Source organism: Ostrinia furnacalis, unplaced genomic scaffold (genome assembly GCF_004193835.3).
Source record: "Ostrinia furnacalis isolate ACB-3 unplaced genomic scaffold, ASM419383v2 OfSCF0710, whole genome shotgun sequence".
NCBI lineage: Eukaryota > Metazoa > Arthropoda > Insecta > Lepidoptera > Crambidae > Ostrinia > Ostrinia furnacalis.
In genome coordinates this window covers 3,313,865-3,339,423 of record NW_021130949.1, presented here as the reverse complement: position 1 = coordinate 3,339,423, position 25,559 = coordinate 3,313,865, and the positions used below count along the sequence as shown (strand labels likewise).

General features: G+C 39.6%; 4 protein-coding genes across 7 annotated transcripts in view; 2 read left to right on the top strand and 2 right to left on the bottom strand.

The window, feature by feature from the left end:
- The first annotated feature begins 1,083 nt into the window (after window positions 1–1,083).
- msl-2 (male-specific lethal 2) lies at window positions 1,084–5,171 on the top strand. Its single transcript, XM_028300363.1, has 4 exons — window positions 1,084–2,037; window positions 2,217–2,423; window positions 2,742–2,910; window positions 3,245–5,171. The coding sequence occupies exons 1-4, from the start codon at window positions 1,309–1,311 to the stop codon at window positions 3,478–3,480; spliced, it is 1,341 nt and encodes a 446-aa protein (XP_028156164.1). The 5' UTR covers window positions 1,084–1,308; the 3' UTR covers window positions 3,481–5,171.
- Window positions 5,167–6,076, bottom strand: LOC114349817 (mitochondrial cardiolipin hydrolase-like). Its single transcript, XM_028300366.1, has one exon. The coding sequence runs from the start codon at window positions 6,050–6,052 to the stop codon at window positions 5,417–5,419; it is 636 nt and encodes a 211-aa protein (XP_028156167.1). The 5' UTR covers window positions 6,053–6,076; the 3' UTR covers window positions 5,167–5,416.
- A 329-nt stretch (window positions 6,077–6,405) lies between these two features.
- On the top strand, window positions 6,406–13,225 carry LOC114349816 (extensin). 2 transcript variants are annotated; one of them, XM_028300364.1, is made up of 7 exons: window positions 6,406–6,619; window positions 7,030–7,185; window positions 7,952–8,089; window positions 8,503–8,682; window positions 9,009–9,157; window positions 11,117–11,222; window positions 11,682–13,225. In XM_028300364.1, the coding sequence occupies exons 1-7, from the start codon at window positions 6,425–6,427 to the stop codon at window positions 11,832–11,834; spliced, it is 1,077 nt and encodes a 358-aa protein (XP_028156165.1). In that variant the 5' UTR covers window positions 6,406–6,424; the 3' UTR covers window positions 11,835–13,225. The 2 variants fall into 2 exon arrangements, with proteins under 2 accessions (XP_028156165.1, XP_028156166.1); XM_028300365.1 differs by lacking the exon at window positions 11,117–11,222 and having other exon boundaries at window positions 9,009–9,263.
- Window positions 13,130–25,559, bottom strand: part of dyl (transmembrane protein dusky-like) — a 32,449-nt gene continuing 20,019 nt past the window's right edge. For all 3 annotated transcript variants that reach the window (XM_028300360.1, XM_028300361.1, XM_028300362.1), the window contains exons 3-4: window positions 23,596–23,670; window positions 13,130–15,143 (exon numbers count right to left, since the gene is read on the bottom strand). In XM_028300360.1, coding sequence (XP_028156161.1) covers window positions 13,440–15,143; window positions 23,596–23,643 — 1,752 coding nt within the window. In that variant the 5' untranslated portion in view covers window positions 23,644–23,670 and the 3' untranslated portion in view covers window positions 13,130–13,439. The remainder of the gene's footprint in view (window positions 15,144–23,595; window positions 23,671–25,559) is intronic.

The following is a 25,559-nucleotide window of genomic DNA, read 5'->3' as shown; positions in this document are numbered from 1 at the left end:
CCTAAACTTAAATTAAATATTTATCTTTTATCTTCCTGTTAACCCCACGAGGTTGCTGCGAAACATCCCTAGAGTAGATTATAAAAAATATTTGTAATAATTGTTGTGTAAGAACGTAAATGTTAATATGTAAAGGAATGAGGGGAGGAGATGTTGTGTATGTGGGTAGTTATATATTAACAAATGTATGTGACCACCACCCATGTTGTAGAAATAAACCAGTGTGTCTTTAGCAAGCAGTTGTTTCACTCGCGTCCCACGTCTCATATTTAACACTTCCCTAATCCCTCCCCACATAAAGGTTCTAATGCCCGTTTTCACCACCAATCCCTAATTTTTAAGTGACCCTATGAAAACAAAATTCCTGTTGTGTTACCATAGGGGTCATTTAAAAATTAGGGATTGATGGTGAAAGCGGGCATAATTCTACAAAATACGAAAGTTGAGAAGTCACAGTCTTATAGCTAGGAAGCGATCTCAGCCAGTCAACTCGGAAAGAGGACCAAACCTACTCTAAATTGAACTAAAATGGTACTCGTAAGTTGCTAAAAAAAGTAATAATAGTATTCCATTCATCCAGCATGATTATTACTGCATAATCAACATCAGATAACCAAAGGGTTGGATCCTGTGGCTCAGTTATAAGTTCGATCTAGGGTAGGTATGCCTATTAAACGATGTAAGGTCGGCAAGATACTTAGAGAATCTAATTCCTCTATGGCTAGATATAATGTCCTCTAAACCAAGTTGTGACTAGATTAAGTTACGATTGTATGAAAAGAAATGTATTATTGGCGCCATAACTTTAATGTTTCACACTCTGGTTTCACACCAAACGGTTGTGGCTCAAAACAACTACCTACCCGACAAAAGAAGATTATCATCAGCCAATATCAAGTCTACTGATGTACTGAGTTCATTAGCGATTTTAATATGATTTAATGTTTTGAATTCGTTTATTTTTACACATTAACATTAGAATACAGTTTGTTAACGTACTTACAGAAGTAAATCAATGCAGTGTCCCTTTATACCTATATGCTCGAAGAACTTTTTTTTAACTAGTTATTTTCTGTTTGATACCGTTAAATAACGTTATTTTGACTGTAATATCACAGGCTCGATGCCAGTACTTTAGTAAAAACACCAAATGTCATTGGGAAGCTTGACATTCGTTTTTTTGACACTTTCTTGACAGCTTTTGATTGACGTTTTGAAGAAACGTTTGCGGCTTTTTGGCTGTGTAATATTTTGGTGTAAACAATTTATTTACTCGTAAATGCCTGAGATAAAATTCCAAATATACTCATGAAGATGAATGCAACCAGTTTATATGTATCAACATGTCGTTTGATTATACTGGCCGACGCAGCAGATAAGTCTTCTTGGACAGATCTTTTTCGCTTGGTTCCTTACTTGCGCCAGTCTTTATCCTGTACAGTCTGCGGTAATTTATTGAAGGCACCCTACACTCCCACGGGCTCAGGATGCCAGCATCACGTGTGTAAAAAATGTAAAGGTGGTAGAAAAAAACTCAAGCCTTCTTGTAATTGGTGCAAAGACTACGAGAATTACGCTGAAAATTTGCAGTTACGAATACTTCTCCAGTGTTACAAGAAGCTATGTGAATATTTTATGGGTACTAATGTGTACAAAACGTTACTAGAGGAAGATGAAGTCGCGGCAGGAGTGAACGGCGGCACAGTGGCCAGCTCGGGCTTGATCGACTTGATTCAAGAGGGTGCTGGCTTCTCTGATGACTACAAAAGCACAGCAGGACTCTCCAAGTCTGCTTACAGTATATTGCCATGTGTGTATACAAATTCTGCATCGACACAGACACAAGGAGCTTCCTCGAGCACTACAGAAACAAGATCTTCTAGCAAGGACTCTCCAAATTCTAGAGCTGTATCAAATGGCTCACCACTTTATTCTGTAATGTATGCAGGCTCTGGCAATAAAATTACAATAAAAAGAAAAGCAGTAGATGATACTGAACCACCTCCTCAGGTTGAACCGCCACCAAGAGAAAGCAAGGTAACTTTGACCTTTGTGTTAATTATGTAAATCGGTAAAATTTACAATACCTTTCGTACTGCAATATACCCAAGTGTTAGTAGTTTTACACTGAAATGTAATTTTTTGATGCAAAGTAAATATCTGAATTACTTAATATGTGTTTGTTTTAATTCCCATAAACCTCCTTTTCATTCCAGTCCAGTTCAAGTTTTAAGAAACCGTCAAATAGATCTCGTAATTCGGCAAGCAGTAAACGCAAAGGTTGTCGGTGTGGCAACGCGACAGCTACACCTGGGAAATTAACTTGCTGTGGTCAAAGATGCCCATGCTACGTTGATAGCAAACCATGTACTGAATGTAAATGTAAAGGATGCAGAAATCCACATAGGCCAGACGGCATGAAGGTGAGTGTCTAAATAAAAGAGGCCATAATTTTTTTATAAATAAGAAATGCTGAGCTAATTAATGATTCAAAATTATATATCTATATTATATCATCTATCTTTTAGAAAATAAGTTAATTCTATAGCTAAAATGAGTTTGCATTTCACAATTTAATTTGCTAGTAAATAGATGACACAATAAATGATTAATTTATGTTAATCGTTCAGGCAGTTAGATCTATGTAACTCAATATTGATTTTTCAACTTCTAAATTGTTAAGTATATGCCACTTAATGTGTTTCTACCTAACTAAATGTGACAATAAAATACCTTTTCAGGTGAGACCACACATACCTCAGCTGGACACGCTGCAGCTGTCCCTCAACAGTGCTGACAGTTCACCATCGTGCTCCGGCTCCATGGACAGTCTTGACGATACACTAACCATAGAAGCTATGGAGGAATCTCTTAATTTTAGTGCAGATCTCAAATCATCTAATATTAAAGGTAAGATTTATGTAGTTATGTATTAACAAAATGTTTGCATTGCTCATCATAAGGCAATGAGTTGTCCTATTTTTGATACTGCATGACATGATGACGTTAAATTTGTCAGGAATAAATACAATTTAAAGGACATTGTCAGAAACCGCCTTAGATTCCTGGGCACAGCAGTAAAGTATCAAAATTAATCTCTTACTTTTTGAATACTTACATATTAANCATTGTCCTTTATTACTAATTAGAAAAACATGATTATTTATTTAAATCACTATTTTTACCATGTTTATTGTAAAATAAAAAGTTTGTATTCTAAACTTAGTTACCATTGCCGTTTCAGTATATTCAAGTCAATTACAAGAAGTATCCCCGTCGCTACCAGCTACGATAATGATGGATGAAGATTTAGCGGGCTCGCCAGACGACGAGCTAAGTTCGCCGCACGAACACGAATACGGCCCGTGTTCGCCGCAAGGATCGCACGACGACGGCGGCTCGTCGCACTCTACAGGACACGACCAAGACCAAGACAACGACGATCACGACGGCACTAGCGACATTGAGGTTGACGTATGACATCCACTCTCGAGCGCCAGTGACTAGTGGCCGAAGCCCGTTGAACACTTAACATGTCCGCTGCACTTCTCTCCGTCGAGTGTCCACTCCGCTAGTCACTTGTGTATTGAACTTGTGTTAGCCATAAGTTTTATTGTTTATTGTGCGGATATTGTTTCATTATTAAGTTTTGTTAATATACTGACTGCGGAATGTCTATCTGAATACTGTAATGTACTATAATTTGAAACCCCAATGTTACACTTTTGTATAAATTTATAACCTCTACTTAGGATTATGATTTTTATGTACTTATTAGCAATGCATTCTGTCTTACAATGTAAGACTATTATTTTCTGACAAAGGTTATAAATAAATAAATCATTTAATTGTAATACAATTTTATTCACTCAAGAATTAATGAAATTGTTATAGTCTTTGTAATTTTTTACTTACGTCTGTATTCCTAATTATTTTTAATTCAAACGAAAACTAGTTTTTATACCTCGTGTTGCGTAGCTGCTATGCAGTAGGTTTTAAGGTGTAACTTGGATATCTTAAATGAATTGTCTAAACCAATTGCATATTTTTTAATAGAACTTGTTTTTTATGTTCTCAAAACTAACGAATATTTTAAATGTTGCAGTTTATTTATTTCTTAGTTTTGTTACTTTGTAGATCAATGTAGTTTACAGAAAAAATATTAGACTCCGTTATATTTTTTAAGTTATGGGATGAACTTGGCGATCATCAAATGGACATGGTTTAGTGAGAAAGGCTGCACTTGTGGGTATGCGATATTGTGTAAGATGTTAAATGATGCCTCATGTAATGTATAATAATTTTATTATTAGTTTAATTTAGGCGCCCAGTTTTGTAAAATAGTTTCTACTATCATGATCAGGTCTTATAATGATATTTTTATAACAAGATTATTATTGAAAAATACGCTAGTTTACCACAGAAATGTACATGTAGATTTGATCATATTAATTTTAAAATCAATTTATTATTTTAAGGAATATTTTATCCTCAAAATACATGTTGCTTTAACAATCTAAAAAATTAAACAATTAATTTATTGAATACTTAGTGGATATTCTAAGCTGAATTTAGGGCAAAGCCCGAATACTTAAAATGCACACTTAATTTTTTCAATCATCAAATATGATTTGAGAATATAATTGATATTTAAAATGTTTTGATTCTTGATATTGAAATAATTTTCTATAAACTCGATATGCGTAAAGTGTCTAATGTGTTTATTAATCCTAAATGTGACTGCTAAAAGTGCATTCCTATTTCTGGTTCGAATACTGTCCTGCATAAAACTTTCCTCTTATGTATGTGACTGTCGATCTGTTGTAGTATGTAGTGAAGTCAAATCGTTAAATTATTATGATTTTGAAACACTCGACATTTTGTTTACTATTGTCGTTAAAACTGGCGATAATTATTTTNAAATTTTTCATAATAAGAAACGGTTCTTAATGTAACGGATTTTAACTTCATACTGGGCTAAGTTAAATTGACTGTATATTTTAATAGATTAATATTTAAAAATTTGTATGATAGCCAAATTTGTGTATTCGAGTGTTTCAGTATTCCCATCTTATTTATCAAGTGTGTTGTAGAAATCGTGATCCATGCCAGTAAAAATGTTTTATAGTAACCTATTGAAATAAATCATCAGTTTTATTGTTACAAAGAAATTCAAAAGAACTGTGATAAAGCATCACCAATGAAGTTGCATAGTTCTATACTGGCATGTTTGTTGTGAGTGTATTAGGCTAGAGCTCTCGAGTACAAATAAATTTAATGAGAATAAAATACAATTGATGTAATTTTTGCTTTAAATCACTAGACGAATGAAATAAAATCAAAATATTTTTGTTACAGACACACTTTTATTTAAAACCATTATTGTTAGTTAAATGATAAAAGAAAGCGGGTGAATCTAGCGGGTATCGTTGAGCATTAAGTCGGGCTTGCCTTCCTTGGCCCCGAAAACGTCCGGCGTGGAATTCCAGATTCTGTTGAATTCTCTTTGGAGGTTCGTCACCACTTCGGGTTGCGAGGTGAGCATCGTCATGTCCTTATTGCAGTTCACCCTCGCCGTCTCATAGTCCAGCGAGCCCATCACCGCCAGCCCATCAGAAGTCGCTTCACACGCATCGATCAACGCGAACTCATGTTCAATCCTCTCGGACTTGATCACCTTCACTTCGATGCCGTGCTGTGCCAACGACTTCAAGTTCCCAAACTGATCACTGTTGTGTATAGCAATTCTAACCTTCGCTTTGTTCTTTAGATGCACGTTTATCAGACATTTTGTGATGGTCTCGCTCTCAAGACTCGGCACGCACACGTCCACCGATCGGCAAGCGTTAGACAACACAAAGTTAATGCAGTAAAGATTGTTCAAGCCTGTTTTCTTGACTTTTTCCTCGTCGGCTGAATCCCCGTAGAATAACACTTCGTTGAATGAATAATCATATTTTCTATCAATTCTTTTCTTAATTAATTTGAACGCAAGGCCACACAACATTGGCCCGCTTATAAATAAACCGTTTTTCCAATTAATGTATTCCATTTTCTATTTATAAACTATAAATTATATTTACTGTTATTTACGGTGGTTATTCTACTTTTCGCTTGTTGAATGTATCGTATTTACTTTGGTACCGTGCCTTTAGATCTTGGCGTATAGTAGGGTAGTTGAAGAATTATTATTTTTTTTTTTCACCAAACAAATAGGAACTCTATACAAACACTTGTCACGATGATTAATTATGTTTGACACTTAAAAAAATAATTGTCAGAACAGTTGAAAGTGCGTATTTTGATGTTCCCTTTTGTATACCACATACATTTTTAATGATTTTTCCAGGGAGTTGGTGTTAATGCGACGCATCGCTGGTGTTGTGCTTGTGTTTACATGTTCGGGACGTTTTAATTTAGGCCAATGATGTCTCAGCAGCGGTCGAGAAAGGCCGCCGGGGCTGCCTTAGAGGCCCCCCGAGGCCGACAGTCGGTCGTCAAGGCCTCAGGCGACTCGGTTTCCTCGAACCTCCAGGCAAAGCAACCCACCGTCAGAAGTACGAGCAAAAGCAAAATACCGAAGAGCCTGCGATACGACTTGGAAAACGCACTCGTTGGTGTAAGTGCCTGTGACAATGTTTGAGCAAATATTTTCAGAGCGAAGTCAATAAAAGGTACCTCTTTTGTCTTCGATCCCTTGGATTGTTATGAAATTAAAGTCTAAAGTTTTCGGAAACCGAAGTCAAAGCACGTTGCTGTAACATGACGCCAACGCCACCTGGTGGCGTTGGACCTAGGACCAAGTGTCATGCCTACTCGACTATCTAACGACAGAGCTGCGCTAAGCCACTTAGCTAGGTGGCTTCATGAGAACTTGTAATAAAATTAATCCGATTTTTGATAAGTTACATGATTTCTGGAAGGCATACTAAGTCATCGGTCGGTTCACAATGCCCACCAGGGTAGTGATCTCAGCTGGCAACCCACTCGATAAAAGAAAAAAGTAATGCTGTTATTTTTTCTTTTCAGCTATGCGACGTGTGGTTCGAAGAGATCAAGCCGCACCTAGTCCGCAACAACATAAAGGTGCACGTGCACGGAGGCGGCCCGGCGAGCGGCGACCACCGGCGGCTGCCGCCCGGCGCGCCCGGCTGCTCTCACCTCGACCCAGGTGCTGCCCCCGATGTACGAGCCACACCGCTCTGACATCTCCCTAACGTCCACACAACGACATTGTCTTACAACTGAGGTCCTTGTTAAAACGACATTAAAGTGCACATTCACGGCGCTGGCCCGGCGAGCGGCGACCACCGGCGACTGCCGCCCGGCGCGCCCGGCTGCTCTCACCTCGACCCAGGTGCTGCCCCCGATGTACGAGCCACACCGCTCTGACATCTCCCTAACGTCCACACAACGACATTGTCTTACAACTGAGGTCCTTGTTAAAACGACATTAAAGTGCACATTCACGGCGCTGGCCCGGCGAGCGGCGACCACCGGCGACTGCCGCCCGGCGCGCCCGGCTGCTCTCACCTCGACCCAGGTGCTGCCCCCGATGTACGAGCCACACCGCTCTGACATTTCCTTAACGACCACAAACGACATTGTCTTACAACTGAGGTCCTTATTACAACGATATTAAGGTGCACATTCACGGCCCCGGCCCAGCGAACGGTGGCCATTGGTGGCTGCCGCCATAGAAAAAACATTTACTCTGCTGCCGCACGCTCGGACTGCTCACACCTTGAACTAACCACACGCATTATAAAGATTAAAACTTACTAAGATACTTAGTCGTACTATTGTTGATTGACTAGAGTACCTAAGTACCTACACAAGATTTCAGCATTTTGAACAATGAACAAGCCCTGGCCGAAATACACTGCAATGGTAGTTCTTAGTAACTTTAAAAAAGTGTCTACAATAATGAGTGTTGTCTTTTTGTATCCAGCCTTATCAGCGGGCGTGTGTGAGCTGTGCCGACTGCTCTTCAACGCGGCCAACAGCATCGAGAGCGCGGTGTCGCAGGCCGCCGCCGTCGGGCCGCCCGCCGGTCTCGTCGCCGGCGCAACTGCGGGCCTCCCTTCTGGTAAACTTTTAACTTTCGTTTCACCACCTTAATGTCCAAAGCTGGACAATGGCCTTAAAATATCTAACATCGTTTATCTAACTGATAGCGGCACATAGGTACAACTCATCAGCGATATATTAATTGCGGTTTTTTGTTCTTTTATATAAATTTATTTAATTCTACACGAGAGAATTGCCGACTTTTCCCATGAATTTCCCAAACATTTTCTTTTAAATAAAGCTTTTCCTGTAGTAATAATTACGAAAAATCGAGCCGTTCTATGAGACGATATGATTTATCTACCCCATCAACAAAAGCTGACTTGCTTTTTTTCTTTTTGTAGAATATTGCAAATACATAATGTAACTCATGAATTGGGCTATTTCTTCTGGGATAATAATAGGACAACAATAATAATATTTTATTTCCAGAATCCGTATCAAACCTATGAAGCGAAGTTGCCGAAGTCAAAAACGCGGCGTACGCCCCGGCCGCAACCACCACCGCCCACCTGGCGAACGCCCCGCTTGTGTCGCACCTACAGCATCATAACGCCCCGCTCCAAGCCGCCGGAACGTCGCTCGCACACTGCCGACCCTCGGAAGCACCGCGTAAGTGCATAATTATCGTATCGCTGTTCTTTCTTTTCTTTGAGACTGTCTTTGCGTGAATTGATGATTAACACATCTAAGAACAATGTTCAATCCAGAGTGTCTATACCTAATGTATTTTTTAACTAACTTATACATACGGATCACTACAAGGAAAAAAAAATCGTGCTGGATTTTAACATAAAACGCTGAGTTTAGCAAACTAGCACCACCTATGGATTTTCATACACGAGCATTATCTTTTAGATGGTCAATTCATAAAGAAAGAAAACAAAAAGTTTGAATGCGAATTTATTTATTTATTTATCTTTTTATTACCTTTACAGCACAACCAACCAAAACGTCGACCAAAGAAGATTTTCGTAGACAAGTCAACTCAAACGCCAGCATTACGGAGGCCGGAGATTCTGCCTACGTGGCAAGAGGAGCCTCCTAGTGTGGCACCAGTGTGTGATCTGTTCGGGCAGGAGCCGAGGCACAAAGCCACGACGCCGTCGTGTCTGCGATGCCCGGCCACAACTACCTTGCATACGCAGCGAGCTCGGAAGCATCTGGCGCCCGCTTCTCCTTTGTTCCAGGATGTAAGTACCTATGATATGTGATCCTGTATTGTTTATTTGCTAGAATGTGTACCTAATCTTGCGCATTTTAAACACACTCTCGAACTAGTCCATTCTGTTGTACTCTTTGGTACGTTCTATAGGGTATAATTACAAAACTATAAGGATCTGGAGCCCAAATATAATGTGACATTGATTTAAGGCATCAGTAAAATTACGACTTTAATCATTGCCGTAATATTTGTCAAGACTTGTAATATTTACAAGAGCCTGCTTTGATTATATTATAGTTCTGCTAGCCTATTCTTCGATATTATAAAAATGTTGACAGTCACTTTCTTTCCAGGACTTAATAAACATAATCGCCGAGAAGAACGACAAGCAACTGCGGGTCTTATTCAGGAGTCCCACTCGCTCAGACCACACGTCGACTCTCAACCTGGTGCAAACTCAGCCGGCTCGGCCCATGGGTGTCTCGAAGAAAGTGCCCTGGAGGTAAAACGCGAACTCATCCGTATACAGTATAAAGCCAGGCTAAAATTTAACTCATTACACTATGTAAAATTCATTTTACTGTGTATGTGCGAACTCACTTTTTTTGAGTCATGATATTTTTCGAATATTCCTTTGGCTATTTTTTAAAAGTCATGTAACTCAAGCATTGTATTTCAATATTCAGGCCTGTATTACGATACAGGGCTCGAAACTCGATGCAATCTCTATCATACTCTGGTGATATTGATATCAAAGGTTTCAGGTTCAACTGATTTGAATACTTGAGTTCAAAAAAATAATTTTTTTCTTCAGATATCTTTTCAGAATAGGACCCACCCAACTTGAGCAGGGTAATAAGCTAGCATGAATGGATCAAACAATTTTAGTCGAATAAATGAAAATTGGAACTCGGAAACATTTTATTCAAATGAGTCAGATTATTTAGATAAAGCCTCTTTTATGGAAGCTCTATCTATATTACGACCATAAGTTTGTTCGACATTTTTGATCCATAAATGCTATCAATCCATAAATGGGTCGTTATTTTGTCTTGCATTTTAAGAGCCCTATTCGTTAGTTGTATAAAAATGAGGAAATCAGTTGATTTCTAAACCAATTAATAATACAACCAAAGCAAACGTTGCTCTTAAAATGGACGAACTCGATACACAATTATAGCACAGTTTTACCTAGTTAGTCAATGCTTTTTCATTTTAACGAAATGTTGCTGTGATGAATCAAAATGAAAAATGATCTCGAACATTCTTCCCTACTCTAATAGGTAATTGTACTAAATCTTGGCCCATTTCTGCATAGGACCACTATTGTATTTATAAAAATTTACTTTATTTATTTCATACGCTTAAGTATTAGAATATTAGTAAGTAACTTTATTTAGTTCTAGGCTATGTATGTGGCAAGAGGAGCCTTCCAGTCTGGCACCAGTGTGGGATCTATTCGGCTAGGAAAGGCACTAAAGCCACGCGACGCCGTCGTGTCTGCGATGCCCGGCCACGACTACCTTGCACACGCAGCGAGCTCGGAAGCAGCCGGCGCCCGTTTCTCCTTTGTTCCAGGATGTAAGTAACTTTATTTAGTTCTAGGCTATGTATGTGGCAAGAGGAGCCTTCCAGTCTGGCACCAGTGTGGGATCTATTCGGCTAGGAAAGGCACTAAAGCCACGCGACGCCGTCGTGTCTGCGATGCCCGGCCACGACTACCTTGCACATGCAGCGAGCTCGGAAGCAGCCGTCGCCCGCTTCTCCTTTGTTCCAGGATGTAAGTAACTTTAACTGGTTCTAGGATATGTGATCCTATACGTGGCAAGAGGAGCCTCCTAGCTTAGGGACGGTTTGGGATCTATTTGGGCAGGAGCCGAGGCACAAAGCCACGACGCCGTCGTGTCTGCGATGCCCGGCCACGACTACCTTGCACACGCAGCGAGCTCGGAAGCAGCCGGCACCCGCTTCTCCTTTGTTCCAGGATGTAACGATGTAAGTAACTATATCTAATTCTAGAATAGATATGTGGCAGGAGGAACCTACCAGCGTGGCACCAGTGTGGAATCTATTCGGGCAGGAGCCGAGGCACAAAGCCACGACTCTTTTGTTTTAGGATGTAGGTGGTACCTATGTTATGTGTCCTGTATTTTTATTTACTAAAATGTATACTTACGTAGATTAGATAGTTCTAGATTACACTCTCGAACTATTTTACTCTTGCTACGAATTTTGCAGTTTTGTTACAAAACGAAAAAATATAAGGCATCAGTCAAATTATCTAAAGTACAATATTTACACCTCCATATTTAAAGAAATATTATCATTTCAATCGTTGCAATAATATTTGCCAAGACTTGTAATAAATATTTGATATTATAAGTCCCTACTTTGTTAGCCTATGCTTTGATAAACTTATTTATCTTGACAGTAACTTTGTTTACAGGACCTAATAAACATAATCGCCGAGAAGAACGACAAGCAACTACGGGTTCTATTCAGGAGTCCCACTCGCTCTGACCACACGTCGACTCTCAACCTGGTGCAAACTCAGCCGGCTCGGCCCATGGGTGCCTCGAAGAAAGTGCCCTGGAGGTAAAACGCGAACTCATCCGTATACAGTATAAAGCCAGGCTAAAATTCAACTCATTACACTATGTAAAATTCATTTTACTGTGCATGTGGGAAACTTACTCTTTATTGGTCATGATGATATTTTTCGAAAATTCTGTTGGCTATTTTTCTAAAAGAATGTCATGTAGCTCAAGCATTGCATTTCAATATTTAGGCCCGTATTTACGATACAATACTCGAAACTCGATGCAATCTCTATCATACTCTGGTGATATTGATATCAAAGGTTTCAGGTTCAACTGAGTTTTGAGCATCGTTGCGGAATATTAGCCTATTGAAATGAATCAATAGTCGAGTTCGCAAAAATCAATTTTATCTTCAGATATCTTTTCAGAATACGACCCAACTTGAGTAGGTAATAAGCTAGCATGAATGGATCAAACAATTTTAATCGAATAGATGAAAATTGGAACTCGGAAACATTTTATTCAAATAACTCAGATTATTTAGATAAATCCTCTTTTATGGAAGCTCTATCTATATTACGACCATAAGTTTGTTCGACATTTTTGATCCATAAATGCTGTCAATCCATAAATGGGTCGTTATTTTGTCTTGCATTTTAAGAGCCCTATTCGTTACTTGTATAAAAATGAGGAAATCAGTTGATTTCTAAACCAATTAATAATACAACCAAAGCAAACGTTGCTCTTAAAATGGACGAACTCGATACACAATTATAGCACAGTTTTAGTTAGTCAATGCTTTTTCATTTTTTACGAAATGTTGCTGTGATGAATCAAAATGAAATGATCTCGAACATTCTTCCCTACTCTAATAATTGTACTAAATCTTGGCCCATTTCTGCACAGGACCACTATTGTATTTATAAAAATTTACTTTATTTATTTCATACGCTTAAGTATTAGAATATTCTCTCTATAAATAAATTTAATTATACTAGTAATGAACTTGTTTCTTTCATTGACGCGTAGATTACATTTGTGTAATTAGCAACGATTAGCTACAAAGAGTGGCGCTAAGTCTCATGAACCATATTTCAACTAAAACGTGGGAGAATGCTCAGTGTTCTCTTGTTTGTTATAAATACATTTAGATCACGTCATTTAGAACAATGTCTTACGTTTCTCACACTTTTGCTTACCATACGCTGTTTCTTGTTTCCAAGATCTGATTGAAACTAAAGATGATTTACTTACGTCTCGGTTTGAGACGCTCGATGAAAGCGTTGAAATCTCTCGCTGCTTAATTGGGAAGAATTTATTATTATTGTGTTCAGGAAAAATAAACGAGACTTCACTCACGCGACACTTTTTAATTGGTATACAACTTCCTTACTTCTATTTCCTTACTTACGACTCTTTACAAAATTACAACAGACGTATCGACTATAAAGGCAGTACAGGGAGTGCTTTCCACACGAATAAAATAATTTACAAAACAACAGTCGAACATATACATCACGCTCACTAGAACTAAATAAATAACTCACATGTCACCGGGCTTCGATCGCGACCGCGACAGCGCCGCGCCGTCCGGCCGGGGCCGAAGCGCGCTCTTTGGATCCGAGAAGAGTTTATGGAACGTCCTGGCGTCACACTGCACGGCACTAGTTGGTGTGCTTCACGTAGTCGGTCTCGTAGTAGGCGGCGGCGCCGTGGCCCTTGCGGTCCAGCGCGCGCACGCGGACGAACAGGAAGGCCGCCACCAGCGACGCCACCACCAGCACCAGCAGCAGCATCACCAGCCCCGCCACGAACGACGGCACCGACATGCAGATCGTCTCCGGGTCCGACGCCGGCGACTGGATCACCACGGTCTCGTTGCCCGCGGCGTTGTTCAGCGCGAAGTTCACGTCGCCCGGCGCCACCACCTGGATGGTGCGACTCGTGTTCACGTCCGTCATCTCCTGCGCGTCGCGCTTGTAAATCCTCGTCGGCGTCGACGTTTCTCGTCGTCTCCTCACGCCCACCAATCTCTCTGGCAAGTCCTCCACTGACCGCGGGCGGCCGCCCAGCGTCGCTAGGTTCCCGTGGCCCTCGTCTTTCCTCTTGACGGTGTTGTAGACTCCGCGGCGGCCGGGCGGCGGTGGCGGCGGTAGGTTCACTTCGTCGTCCTCGCGCGCGGGCGCGGGCGATGAGGGACTAGGTGCGTTTGGCGTTGAGGACACTTGCGCTTGGGGTGGCGGCACGGCGTCGTCTCGCTTTTCCGAGAAAGCTCCCGTGGCGTCCGCGGGATGTCTCGGGTCTGGGAACGCAGGGGGCACGCCGTACTCTGAGTGTGGCGATTGTGGTGGCGGTCCATACTCAGCGTGAGGCGAGTTAGGTACGCCGTATTCTCCAGCGCTCAGTGAGTTGCCACCGAGCAGCGGCACTCCATAATCTGCTCCGAGGCCGCCGCATTTTGGCTCAGGACAATTATATCTGCAAACCTGGATGACACACTGGAAGTGCACATTCATTGAGTCGGGGAATTTGAAGGCTTGGAAGTAAGCAAATGATACAACAGAAGCAGAAGGACCGAAGTTCTTTATCTTCTGGAATTTGCTCATAATCTTTGGCCTGACCACACATCCGTATTGGTCGACCAATTGAATAGGTGCCCTTTTGCCGTCATGTGCTACGCAGTTTCGCACGAGCATGTCGAATTTGTTCTCGTCGTCCTTAATTGCGAGCACCATTGTCATAGTCTGTCCAATTTTGACAATACCAGACACTTCTGAGGCCCAGGGTCCTTTTCCGACTTGAATTTGCATCCAGCACTGCAGGTTGTCGCCAAGAAAGTTAGCCGTGACGGCATGCAGCATGTCCACCTGGAAGGGTCTGAATGTGACTGCCTTTTCGTAAAAGTCGTACCACGTGCATCGTAATTTTCGTGCCTGATCCCATACTTCTTGAACGTAAGGGTCGTATTGTACAATAATCGTGTTTTCCACGTAGGAGCCACTGGGCGTTGGGCTTCCGTAACTGGCTACGTTGTGGTTCGCAGAGCTCGACATACCACAGCTGTTGAGGAAGATTTCAAACGTCGCGCTCAGATGACCGGTACCAGGTTTTAAATGCATGCAGTGAGGGTCGCTGTAGAACCCTTTGGAGAATATCATGCCGTAGAATGGTCTGTCGAACTCTATATTGACCCGCATGTGGGTCTTCTCGCACTGAACTTGAAGGTGTTTTATCTTCGGACTGTCGGGCGTGGCGAGGGGCCAGGGGTCGTCTGTGTGGGCGGGAGGCAGCGGCGGGCCGTAGCCGCCGCCCGCTCGGTGTTCTAGGGGCAACGAAGCCGAATCCACAGGTGGCTCGCAAACTGCATCCTGTAATGAGACAAACGTAATTTTAGTTAGATTATTATAAGTCACCGCAATTGGCATCAATGAAACCTAAGCTGTGGAAAATTGTTATCGTTGGTGTTAATTCGAGGTTGGATAAATAGCGGATTGGACGTGTTTTGCTTTAATGATGAGTTATGTGTCCGTTTAGTGGTTTGTGTACAGAGCCGCGCATTCCTGCGTCTCAGTCTACTTCCCGCGCAGGCGCGTGCGCCGCGGGCCGCGATCTCGTAGCAGTGCGTTCTTTCCTACTTTCTACACTGATGGATAGCTCGCGCAAGCAATTATAATATTAATCAGCGCAATCATACAGCCGAGATGAGTTCCGCGGCTGCTTTCACGATAGTTTGTTACATTCTTACTAGAATTATTCAGCGGACAATTTAACAATTGAAATTATAACGATAATAACTTTATAATAGATGAAATTGTGTTAACGTGTCTTGAGTAAAATCAAGTTATTTTCACAAAAAAATCTACACAAATGCATTTCAAGAAATACATTTAAAATGAATATAGAGTCGCTTAGTAGGATGTACGTAATCACGTCTTGTTTTTGAGATAATTTAGATGCGATAATTTAATTTTGTTCAAACACGAAAGTAGGGAAAGCAGTATGTCCCTGTAAAACTTGAAACTCTGTATTTGGGTATTAATTGAATGAAGGTACGAGTATATGGGGCGAGAGCGACGACAGGTGGTCCATATATGTGGCCAAGAATAGGTGCAAGTGGTGGGTTGCATGTCTGTACATCATGTACAATACTCAAAGATCCCCTACTCTAAGCAAATCTAGCTTTTATCTCTGTAGCTTACGGGCTAAACTGCTACAGTGTTGCCTGGAGCTAACGTTTTCTAAACCGGTTAGAAATTACCCACTGATCGAGATTGTCAATTGCGGAAGAAAACACTGGACCTATAAACATGCACGCTTTGACAAATAGAGCTTTCTTTGACAACTCTCGCGAAGGTCGTTTAGCTCGATATTCTGGTAATCGATAAATATATTTAGATTTTCTTGAATGTTCTTGAAGTTCCATTTTCCTTCTGTCCGCCGATAGGTACTACTCCAAGAGGGAGTGTCTCCCGCGTCTTTATCATCCCCCTTGTGAGCATACCTACTCATGGTAAATGCTGAGCGTGGGAGAACTCCATTGTACTTAGTTGTCATATGGTAAATGTAAAGCATACTTTGTCAATAAAGTTTTTTCTATTTCTATTTTCTATTCCATAACAAAGCTCTACGTAATTTGGGGCTGGGTTATAATTTGATAGTCGGTACGAGTCATTATTACATAAATATTAAAAAGTATCATAAATTCACAATACCCGTGAGTGTATCATATTTTTTTTTTAGATTTAAATTGGATTACACTAACTAGGCTCTCACTGTAATTACGTACTATGACAGGATATTCCCATTTATCAGCTAAGATTGCATAGAATCTGCACCGTAATTGATAATGCTTGGAAGATGCGCGCGCGCCGCTATAATGTATCGGCAGGTGCGGCGCAGGTGAAAGTATCGCTTCACCGCATCCGTTTCCCCCCATACGCAAGGGATATTCCAAAAACCCCAAAATGTGCGTTTTTTATTCCCTTTTCCAACGTTTCTTTGCTAAAAATTTTTTTCAAATAAAATGAATTCAACGGTCACAGACAATCCAATTGAAAATGAAAATGAAATATTTTATTCAGCGACACAAAACAGCATCAAAAATATTTAACAAAAATAAAGAGAGTAGGTAATGTGCGTGTCACCGAAACGGTATCCACTCAGCATCATGTCGAGGTGTCGTAAGGGACACCACGACGCTGGTCTTCCGTGGATACTCGGAGGGCAAGAGGCACTGCTATAACACAGCAATACTACTCCGGTTGTAGTACAAGCAGGCCTCCGTCACTCGCCTATGGCGGCCGAGATAATTACCTACAGCGCGCGACAACTTCAAGTTGCAAATCAGTCAGGGCCGCCACGCGCCTGTGTACACACGCGTACCTATACTCGCTCGGTCGATCATCGTCGCAATCAAGGTTTATTGTTCCAACAGCACTGTTATCCTTCTTTAATGGAAAATCGTAATATTTAGGAATAATAATCAACTGTAGTAATTGAAATAATTAAAAAAAAAAACACACTTTTTAAATAATTTTGAAATACTTATGACAAAAGACTGTAGTAAAAAAAATATTTTAGTTAATAAAAACATTAACTTTATCATCAATAATAAAGACACTAAATCTTTTAAAACTGTTTGTACAATTTCGAATTATCGCAACACTTAAGTTTATTAATAGGTACTTTAGAATGGTACGATTATACAAACACCACAAGATTAAAGTTTACTAATCGTAAATACAATAAATGCTTCTTAAAATTAAGTTTTTATTTATTTTACTTTGCTTATACCTACAACCCTGACGCTTGAGCTGCGAGGTACATCAATTCTGAACACAAAAAAATTGCGCTCTTGTGAGCGTAGTAGTAAGGTGCGATTTCGAATGCAACATGTGCGTTGGATATTTTGCATTATTATTATTACCGTTAAAATGTCGGCATCTGATCCTACACAAAGGAGTGCAATTTCTGTTGCTACTATTATGTATTCTGTGGTACAAGTAACACAGTTATCACTAAAAAAACACACATTGCGCACTTTTATGTCTTTCACTAACTCGTAGCCCTATCCAAATCGATTCGATGCGATATGCACAATCGATCGTCACGTATTAGAAAAAATCTTAAGTCGTTATTTTGTTCTAAGACTACGACATCTAAGAAGGGAACGAAATAATTTAGTTAAGATTTAACTTAAGCGTAAAAAGGTGAACTGTTTAACTAGCTTTAGCTTTGTGGGTGTTTTATTCTTTTTGTCATACTGGGTGGGACATACATGGGAGGCTGGAGGTGTCATTTTACATTGTCTCAATCAACAGATCATTGCGCTAAATATGATTTCGCATTGAGTGGTACAATAATAAAGATTATCAAAAAGTTCATAATTATGTTTAAGCACACACACATCAATTTAAAACACACCAATTTAAAAAAAAACTACATAATAATTATCTTACGCGTTTGTTTAATTACCTCAAATTAAATAATATTTATCGCAATATGGTGTTGTGTCATCATCACTAAGTGCTCACTTTCCTTAGAGTTTATTGAAACAAATTATGTGAATAATTGTGGTATTTTATGTTAATAATTGTAGTATTGTTCTAGTTAACATTCCATTAAATGAACAATATTTATACACGTAGGTACTTAATCACGCACGGGACATTATATTATAAGACAGCGCAAAATCCTATTCCTAGAATTACCTACTAATAAATACTAATTATGTGTAGAAATCATGTGATGCAATAAATAAATGAATATGAATTTGAAATTCTGCATATACTATAGGTACATACTATCCTCAGGGATAGATTGTTATGTAAAGTAAGAAAAAATATATTTTCTCAAATTAAGCACTGGTTATGTCGGCCACATAAGAAGTTCAGCTAACATAAAAGTAATTCCTTTTTACCGGGCCTATCTGTAGAATTAATAGTCTAACCTTCAGTCATGTGAATAACAAGCGTAGCAAGACATTCTCACGGTTGATTCATAAAACAAGATTCAAACGAATTCGGTCCACATCATATTATAAGTAAAAGTGCGTGGTTACATAACCCATGAAATAAATGGCTTCTTTAAAGAAACCTGTCCACTTACACCTTATACCTACACTACGAAAATTGGTACAACGCAGATGAAAGTTGTTCATATGAACGTGAAATTGGTGGAACCGGATTTTTGTTTGCGTTCCAAGGTGTTTGCGAATCCTAACAAGGTCGAGGTTATTTATGTTTTTGATAATCTGCTGATTCAAAGGTCCTTTAGAAAATGGCTTGCCCGTTAGGAATTTTCGTTTCACTTCTATACACACAAATATTTATTAACTTCTTTGTACACTCAAGCTATTAATCTTGATAGCTCATCTAACAAGGCGCATGTAATCTTACTGTGCCGGATATACATAAAAAATCAAGATCCTACAAAAGATGTCACTGTCAAAATATTGAAAAAAAAGTTATTTGTAGGAAATTCTTGATATGACATCTTAATATCTCATAGCTTGAGGACTTCTACATAACAATCTTGATAGAAAAGACTTCAACGACTCAGTAAAAACTATTTATAAAATAGTTAGTCATTTTTACAATTTAAAAACTTGTGTCAGTAGTAAGATATGGTTATGACATTTTATTCGGATATCCAGATCATTTGCGGCTTTCCGCTTGACATCTGAGATGGTAATATTGCTACAAAATGGCGCCATCAATGTCATCGTCTCAGCATTCATAACAATAACTTCCGGGATGTGATCGGTGCACTTGGTTGCAGTATTCGAAACATGTCCCACAAGATGCGCACTATTGTTGCTGGCGGGACGTGGGAAGTGTGCCCGAGTGCGTGCATCGCGACCTGCATGCCTGCATCTGCTCTGATGCTCTTAATTGTGCTAAGAGCTTTCCTACGCAGTAACTAACCTGCCCCACATGCACTAATGACTGCTTTATGAAACGTGACAGTCATTTCAGATTTACAATCACGTTTCGAGATTTGCGATCATTGTTTGTAGTCATACAGACTCTAACTGCTAGCGAATTAGATAAAAAGTCTCGTTTACACGGTAGATTCTATCTTACATTGTTTATGTTTTTAGATTTTCTCATGTGCGATTTAAACTGGCCCTTATTCTAAAAATAGAGGGAATAGAGCAACTTAATTTGTGTTTTGAGTATACTTAACGTTTAAACGATTGTCTTACGTGGGAAAGCAAGTATTTAATGGTTAATGATGGTGATGCTGGTTAAAGTTATGGGCACGCTTTTGACAAATGGTCGAGACAAGTGAAAATCGGCATTAAAAATAATTACATGCGTTGAGCACGGGTCAGAATGCGCGGTAATCGGAACGTAATCGATCACTGGTTGGTACGGTACGTCGCGCGTTTATCTCGCGATCGGCGCATAGTCTTGAACTTGAACTGCGCGCGAAGGGCACGGTCGAACACTTTCCCTTGGGATGGGAAAGCATTGCATGACGTATGGGAGCTAGTTCAACTTTTGACCATTTGTGAGCACATGTTTATGAAGCCCTTACATAGTAACTATGTATATTTCCGTGTAAATCTAGAATAGCAATCGATCAAAGAGGATGTTTTTTCTCTGATTAATTATAATCTTTAATTCTATTATTTCGATTCGATTTAAAGTTTAGATTTTTTATGTTTTACTCTCTTTAACTATGTAAATTATTACTTAAACAATGATGAGAAGTTAATGAAACTTTTACTTGTATAAATTAACTATAACTGCTCATTCAGCGCCCATAGCTTGCAGAACAGATCGATTCTTCCGATTATCCGAGTAATTACAATAGAGTATCGACAACTCAAATGAAAGTGTCCGTTTACACTTTCTTTGACAATACAAGCACTTTCTAACACGAATTAGTGAAGTTGTGTCTTACTGATGAGTTAGTACAACTTCGACATTGCACCAGTTGATTTTGAACTGGAATTTGATAAATATTTGAATGCATAACGCAATGTTGTCACTGTTCGTTGAAAGTTTTGTTTGGTTTATGGACTCTATGCAGTGGTATAACTTTGTAAAGGTTTTGCAACGTAGGCTTCTCCATCTATCTTTCTTTGAACGGTTTATTTAGCTTGCCCTTTTTACTAACTACGGCTCTATCTTGCAGTGCACTGTGCAGTCTGCTGTACAATAAGTTCAATTAAAATCAGAGGTGGAATTGTGTAAAGCAATCTTAATCATTTGACAGTTCATAACGTACGATAAAGTCGGTTAAACAAAGCGTTTGACAGAATAATCGTACCTTATGAACTGTCAAATGATAACGATTGCTTTACACAATTCCACATCAGATGTTTCACTAACGCAAGTAATAAAATATTTCATTTTCATTTTTTTTTCAACCCGATACGTTTACCTTTATGTCTAAAAACGGCTTTAGTCATAATCGTGTTATCTTTCCGTCGATCATTTTTGAAACCCTTTTCTTGTTATTTATTTCTGGTAGAGTGACTTCTGCCCATGGCTGGCTGCGCTAATTGTGTGTAGAACAGAGAGCCTATTCACGCAGTCGCTCAAAAAACCAGTAAAATAAATCATCTCGATCCCGTAGTTACAGTAATAATCCTGTAAACTTATTATTAATACATACAGCTCACAATATTACATAGAAAGTGTCATCTCGTACGGTTCTTCTAATTATTAATTATGTTCGTTAGCAATCAGTCTAAATATAGGCAAGATAACTTATAAGTAGATATAACGAGTGCGAATAATCGCTAACGAGTCAGTCAGACGCTGACACTGATTGATTAAATTAACCGATGGTGATCTAATCGTGATGAATATCGACACGACTCTAACGTAATAGTGGTAAGAATCGAATGCCTTTATCGATAGCGAGCACAATGACGCGAATTCAATGGAAAGAGTTGGGCAGTACCAAAGTTACGACACTATTACGCTTTGTGTCTTCAATGAAAGTGTGCATTGTTGTTTATTGTAAAGATTTTTGTAAATAGATTCGCAGTTTTTTTGAAAATTATTGTAGAGTAATTTTACGCATCAACGTTTTACGCGTTTTATTGTGAACTATTTTTATTGCATGTTTCAGTCTGTCGATTACAATTTCATTTTATGTGACGCTTTTCTGAAGTTCACTTGTTTTTGATTTAATTATTTATCATGCTATAAGACTAGAGCCGTTTTAGGTCTCCTAATGATGCCTAACTTTGACATTTTGTTAAGTTGATATAGAATCTATGTTAGAACGTTTTTCAAATAATAAATTAATGATTAAATTAAAAGTTATTTCTAACAGTAATATTAAATATTATTGGAGAATTTCTAAGTGATGTCACTCAAGAAATTGGGCATGGCAATTGCGTCAGAGCGTGGAAAGATGCGAAACCATAGTGAAAGTGTTCTTGAAGGGTATTTCGACGGTCGACGACTCCGCGCCGCGAAACGAAACGTTTGGCTTATGCAAATTGTGTGTATCTCAGTTTCGTATCTTCGACCAAAAGATAACAAGGAAAGTTGACATTTTACATTTTCCATACAGTTTTGAAGATTATTAAAACCCAAAATTAGAATAAATGACATTTTTTTTTCATTTTTCATTTCGGGAGTTAAGAAAAGATAAGACGATTGAAACATAGGTTGTCATTTTAAACGATAGTAATGTATTTTACCACGATAAATAAAACTACAGTAAGCTCGGACGCTTTCGGTTACTTTTTTCAAAAGTTAAAACTTCTCCCATCGCGTTACGGCCAGCGTTCAGTACTTGCTCTATTTCCATTTAAAGAATTGATGTCTCTAGAAATTGGATAAATAAGCATACGCAGTTAGCCGCCGATAGTCCGGTGTTTTGTGGATGTGCTAACGGAATCATTAGCCTAGTTGCCGCGAACATGAGCGGAAAAAGCTGAATTATTCAAGAGCGAGCGGTGGGCTGCAGCGCACGCCACTGCATCTCCACACACCGATCTAATAACACCTCTATCACAAACACTGTGGGTTCTAATTTGTGTACAATAACAAGCTTACTCGGCCGTACAAATTACTCTCTGCATCATAAAACATCACTTATTTTCTGGAGGAACATACGCAGCCTTGTTTCAAAAGTTTAAGATACTGTTGTGTGTTGACGCTGAAATATGACTTGTTAATTCTTACACGGTATAATCACGTCTATGTTATTATTGGCTATGTAATATATGATTCTAAACTGATAAAACTAAATTGGACGCAGAGGAAATAGATGATACTTTTCACTTGATTAATTTTAATTCTGTAATTAAAACCAATTAAAATGAATTCCTATTTTATAAAATTCATTTATAAATGATCAATTCCGTTTCCGAATTTACAAGCAGTCGTGAAATTGGTCATGCGTGACAGTTAATTGTTAATATAATTACTGGTGATATGTTTTTAAATATTGTCTTTATGATTGTGGTTAATTTATCGAAAAGTGTTGTGTCATTCCGCTGGTCAGTTAGGGGCGCTATTACCCGTGGCCGCTGCGTCCGACTCGGAACGGTATCCCAACGCACGCAGCCCCACAAACCCGCGTTATGCCTATTATCATCATCATTGCTATGATTCAATCACTGCACGGAATACTGTTAAGTCACCACTTTACTATCGGAATTAAAGAAAAAAATTGTCCACATGCAAGCTGCAAAAAATGCTTTATTTGCTCTATTAGCAAAAAAAAATCTTGAGTCATCACTCGTCGTAATTAGAAAAAAATATTTGCACTACTCATTCAGTTTTAATTCAATAAGAATTTGATTGATCATTTTAAAAATAAAAAATAATTTAAAACCGAACCAACCTGTAACAGGAGCGTCGCGATCGCCAGCAGTATCCTGGTCCTCTTCATAGTCACAGTCCAATGTCAGTCAGCGGCCTGCAACCAAAACACGTATGTGAGCACTAGCATGGGCCCGGCGCGGGCGGTGGGTCATGGGCGCTAGAAGCGCGCGGGCGCGGACCCGACCATCTCAGCGGCTACCACGGGGGGCACTGCACACCGGCCCCCCCGCTCTGGGGGCCCCACCTGCGCGAGTGGGGCTGACCCACTGACCGAGTGCAGCGCCGGAACTGCACCGGCCGCATCTTTCACTGCACGCGCCGCTCCCGTTGCGTCGAGAGGAAACCGCGCGCGGCCTTCACCTTATTATGTGCAAGGTCGCCTTTATAAGTGCATTGCAAATTGAATACCATTATTGCAGTTGCGATTGAGGATATGTATTGTATTTAAATTATTTGGGTTAAACGGCTTTTTCGGAACGATTTGGGCCTTTAATAAAAATAATAGTCGATACCGTAAGATCTGCGGATTGTTTTTAATGGATCGAGGGTCTATTTTTAATGATTACTTAATTACATTATCAATACCGCGTCTACGGCTATAACACAGATAGCTTCTGATGCACAAGTTCATCGACGTTCTAGAAGTCTACGAACGAGTTATTTTTTTTACTTTCTTTACTTAGAAAAAGATTCGATTCATATTATGCGCGACGTGTGCACGCTATCGGCGCGGGCGCGGCGCTGGCGGCGAGGCTTCTGGCGATTTCACTCCAGACACTCGATCGCTCGCTGGTTAGAAAGCACGAACTCTCGTCTGTCGATGCAAGAATATGCTCGACTGTCTCAACACCGTTAGATATGATTCCACGTCTCATTCCGTAACAAAAATAATCGGCCGTGCGCTGCGTCCGCATCTCATTGAGACGATGTTCTAGTTTAATAACAATATTCATTCAATGGAACCATACTGTTACGAATAAATAAACCGTACCTTCATACGTTGAAATTAGAAATAGCTCGTATCAAGTCCAGATTGATTTTTTGTGAGCGGTCGCGGCCACCTGCCTGTAACTAGCCTGGTTGCCCGCAAGAAAGCGGGCCCTCGGGCATTTTCTATTTTCTGTAATCTGCGGCGATATTATAATAATAGACTGTAGTAGGTGCCGGCCGCGTTCAATTAAGCGCTCGCGAAGAAACGCGACGAATGTGGGACAACAGAGTGGCTCGATAAAATATATCCATAACCATAAACATTGTAACAGCTCAATGGGTGTTCCGCTAGCCCTTACAGCCTACAGCCTTCAGCCAAGTCGCGCCGCGCCCATAAAAAATCACTTTCGTTCGTCTTTGCTCATTAACTTATCAATATACATGTGCAACTGTTATTTAATGTATGTTTATTTAATCAATTGTACAGTTGCATTTGAATAACGCGGTGATTGCATTACCTATCCAATAACTGTAAATAAATGGCAGCGCGGGTTCTTACAGTTTAATCAAAATAAATCTATCTCTCATTTTCCTGGAATTTGCATATCTCTGACTCTGTATACTTTTCTATATTACTTTGGTAGGATAAAATTCATGAAGTCTTCAGATAGCATATCCTTTGTCTCGGAGGACTTAACATTCGTGGGTTTGACTTAACCTGGTTTATTTCCTAGTAAGTTTTAATTACTGTGACTAAGACTTACTTTCTTTTGGGAGGGCCTAGCTGTAATTAATATTTGTTAAAATCATTTGTTCTCGAGTTTTTAATTGTCCGTTAGGAAATAATTAAAATTGTTAGCCTCCATGATCGACGGGCTAGTACCAAGTTTGACGTCTCAATAACAAGTTTCGTCCTACACACTAACCAGCCCATTATTTGCGAGCTCTCGTTTAGTTTGTTAATTGCTCTGTCAAAATGCTCATCACTCGTTCCTCAGCTGAAGAATAGACGACATCATCAAATTAAGAGCTCATTGATCAACGTCCAGTGAA

Bases quoted from the DNA above. Each gene is read 5' to 3' on its own strand.
- msl-2 (XM_028300363.1), top strand. From the start codon at position 1,309: ATGAAGATGAATGCAACCAGTTTATATGTATCAACATGTCGTTTGATT. The intron at 2,038-2,216 runs GTAACTTTGACC...TTTTCATTCCAG, and splicing joins CGCCACCAAGAGAAAGCAAG to TCCAGTTCAAGTTTTAAGAA. The intron at 2,911-3,244 runs GTAAGATTTATG...TTGCCGTTTCAG, and splicing joins CAAATCATCTAATATTAAAG to TATATTCAAGTCAATTACAA.
- LOC114349817 (XM_028300366.1), bottom strand. From the start codon at position 6,052: ATGGAATACATTAATTGGAAAAACGGTTTATTTATAAGCGGGCCAATG.
- LOC114349816 (XM_028300364.1), top strand. From the start codon at position 6,425: ATGATGTCTCAGCAGCGGTCGAGAAAGGCCGCCGGGGCTGCCTTAGAG. The intron at 6,620-7,029 runs GTAAGTGCCTGT...TTTTCTTTTCAG, and splicing joins TGGAAAACGCACTCGTTGGT to CTATGCGACGTGTGGTTCGA. The intron at 11,223-11,681 runs GTAACGATGTAA...CTTTGTTTACAG, and splicing joins CTTCTCCTTTGTTCCAGGAT to GACCTAATAAACATAATCGC.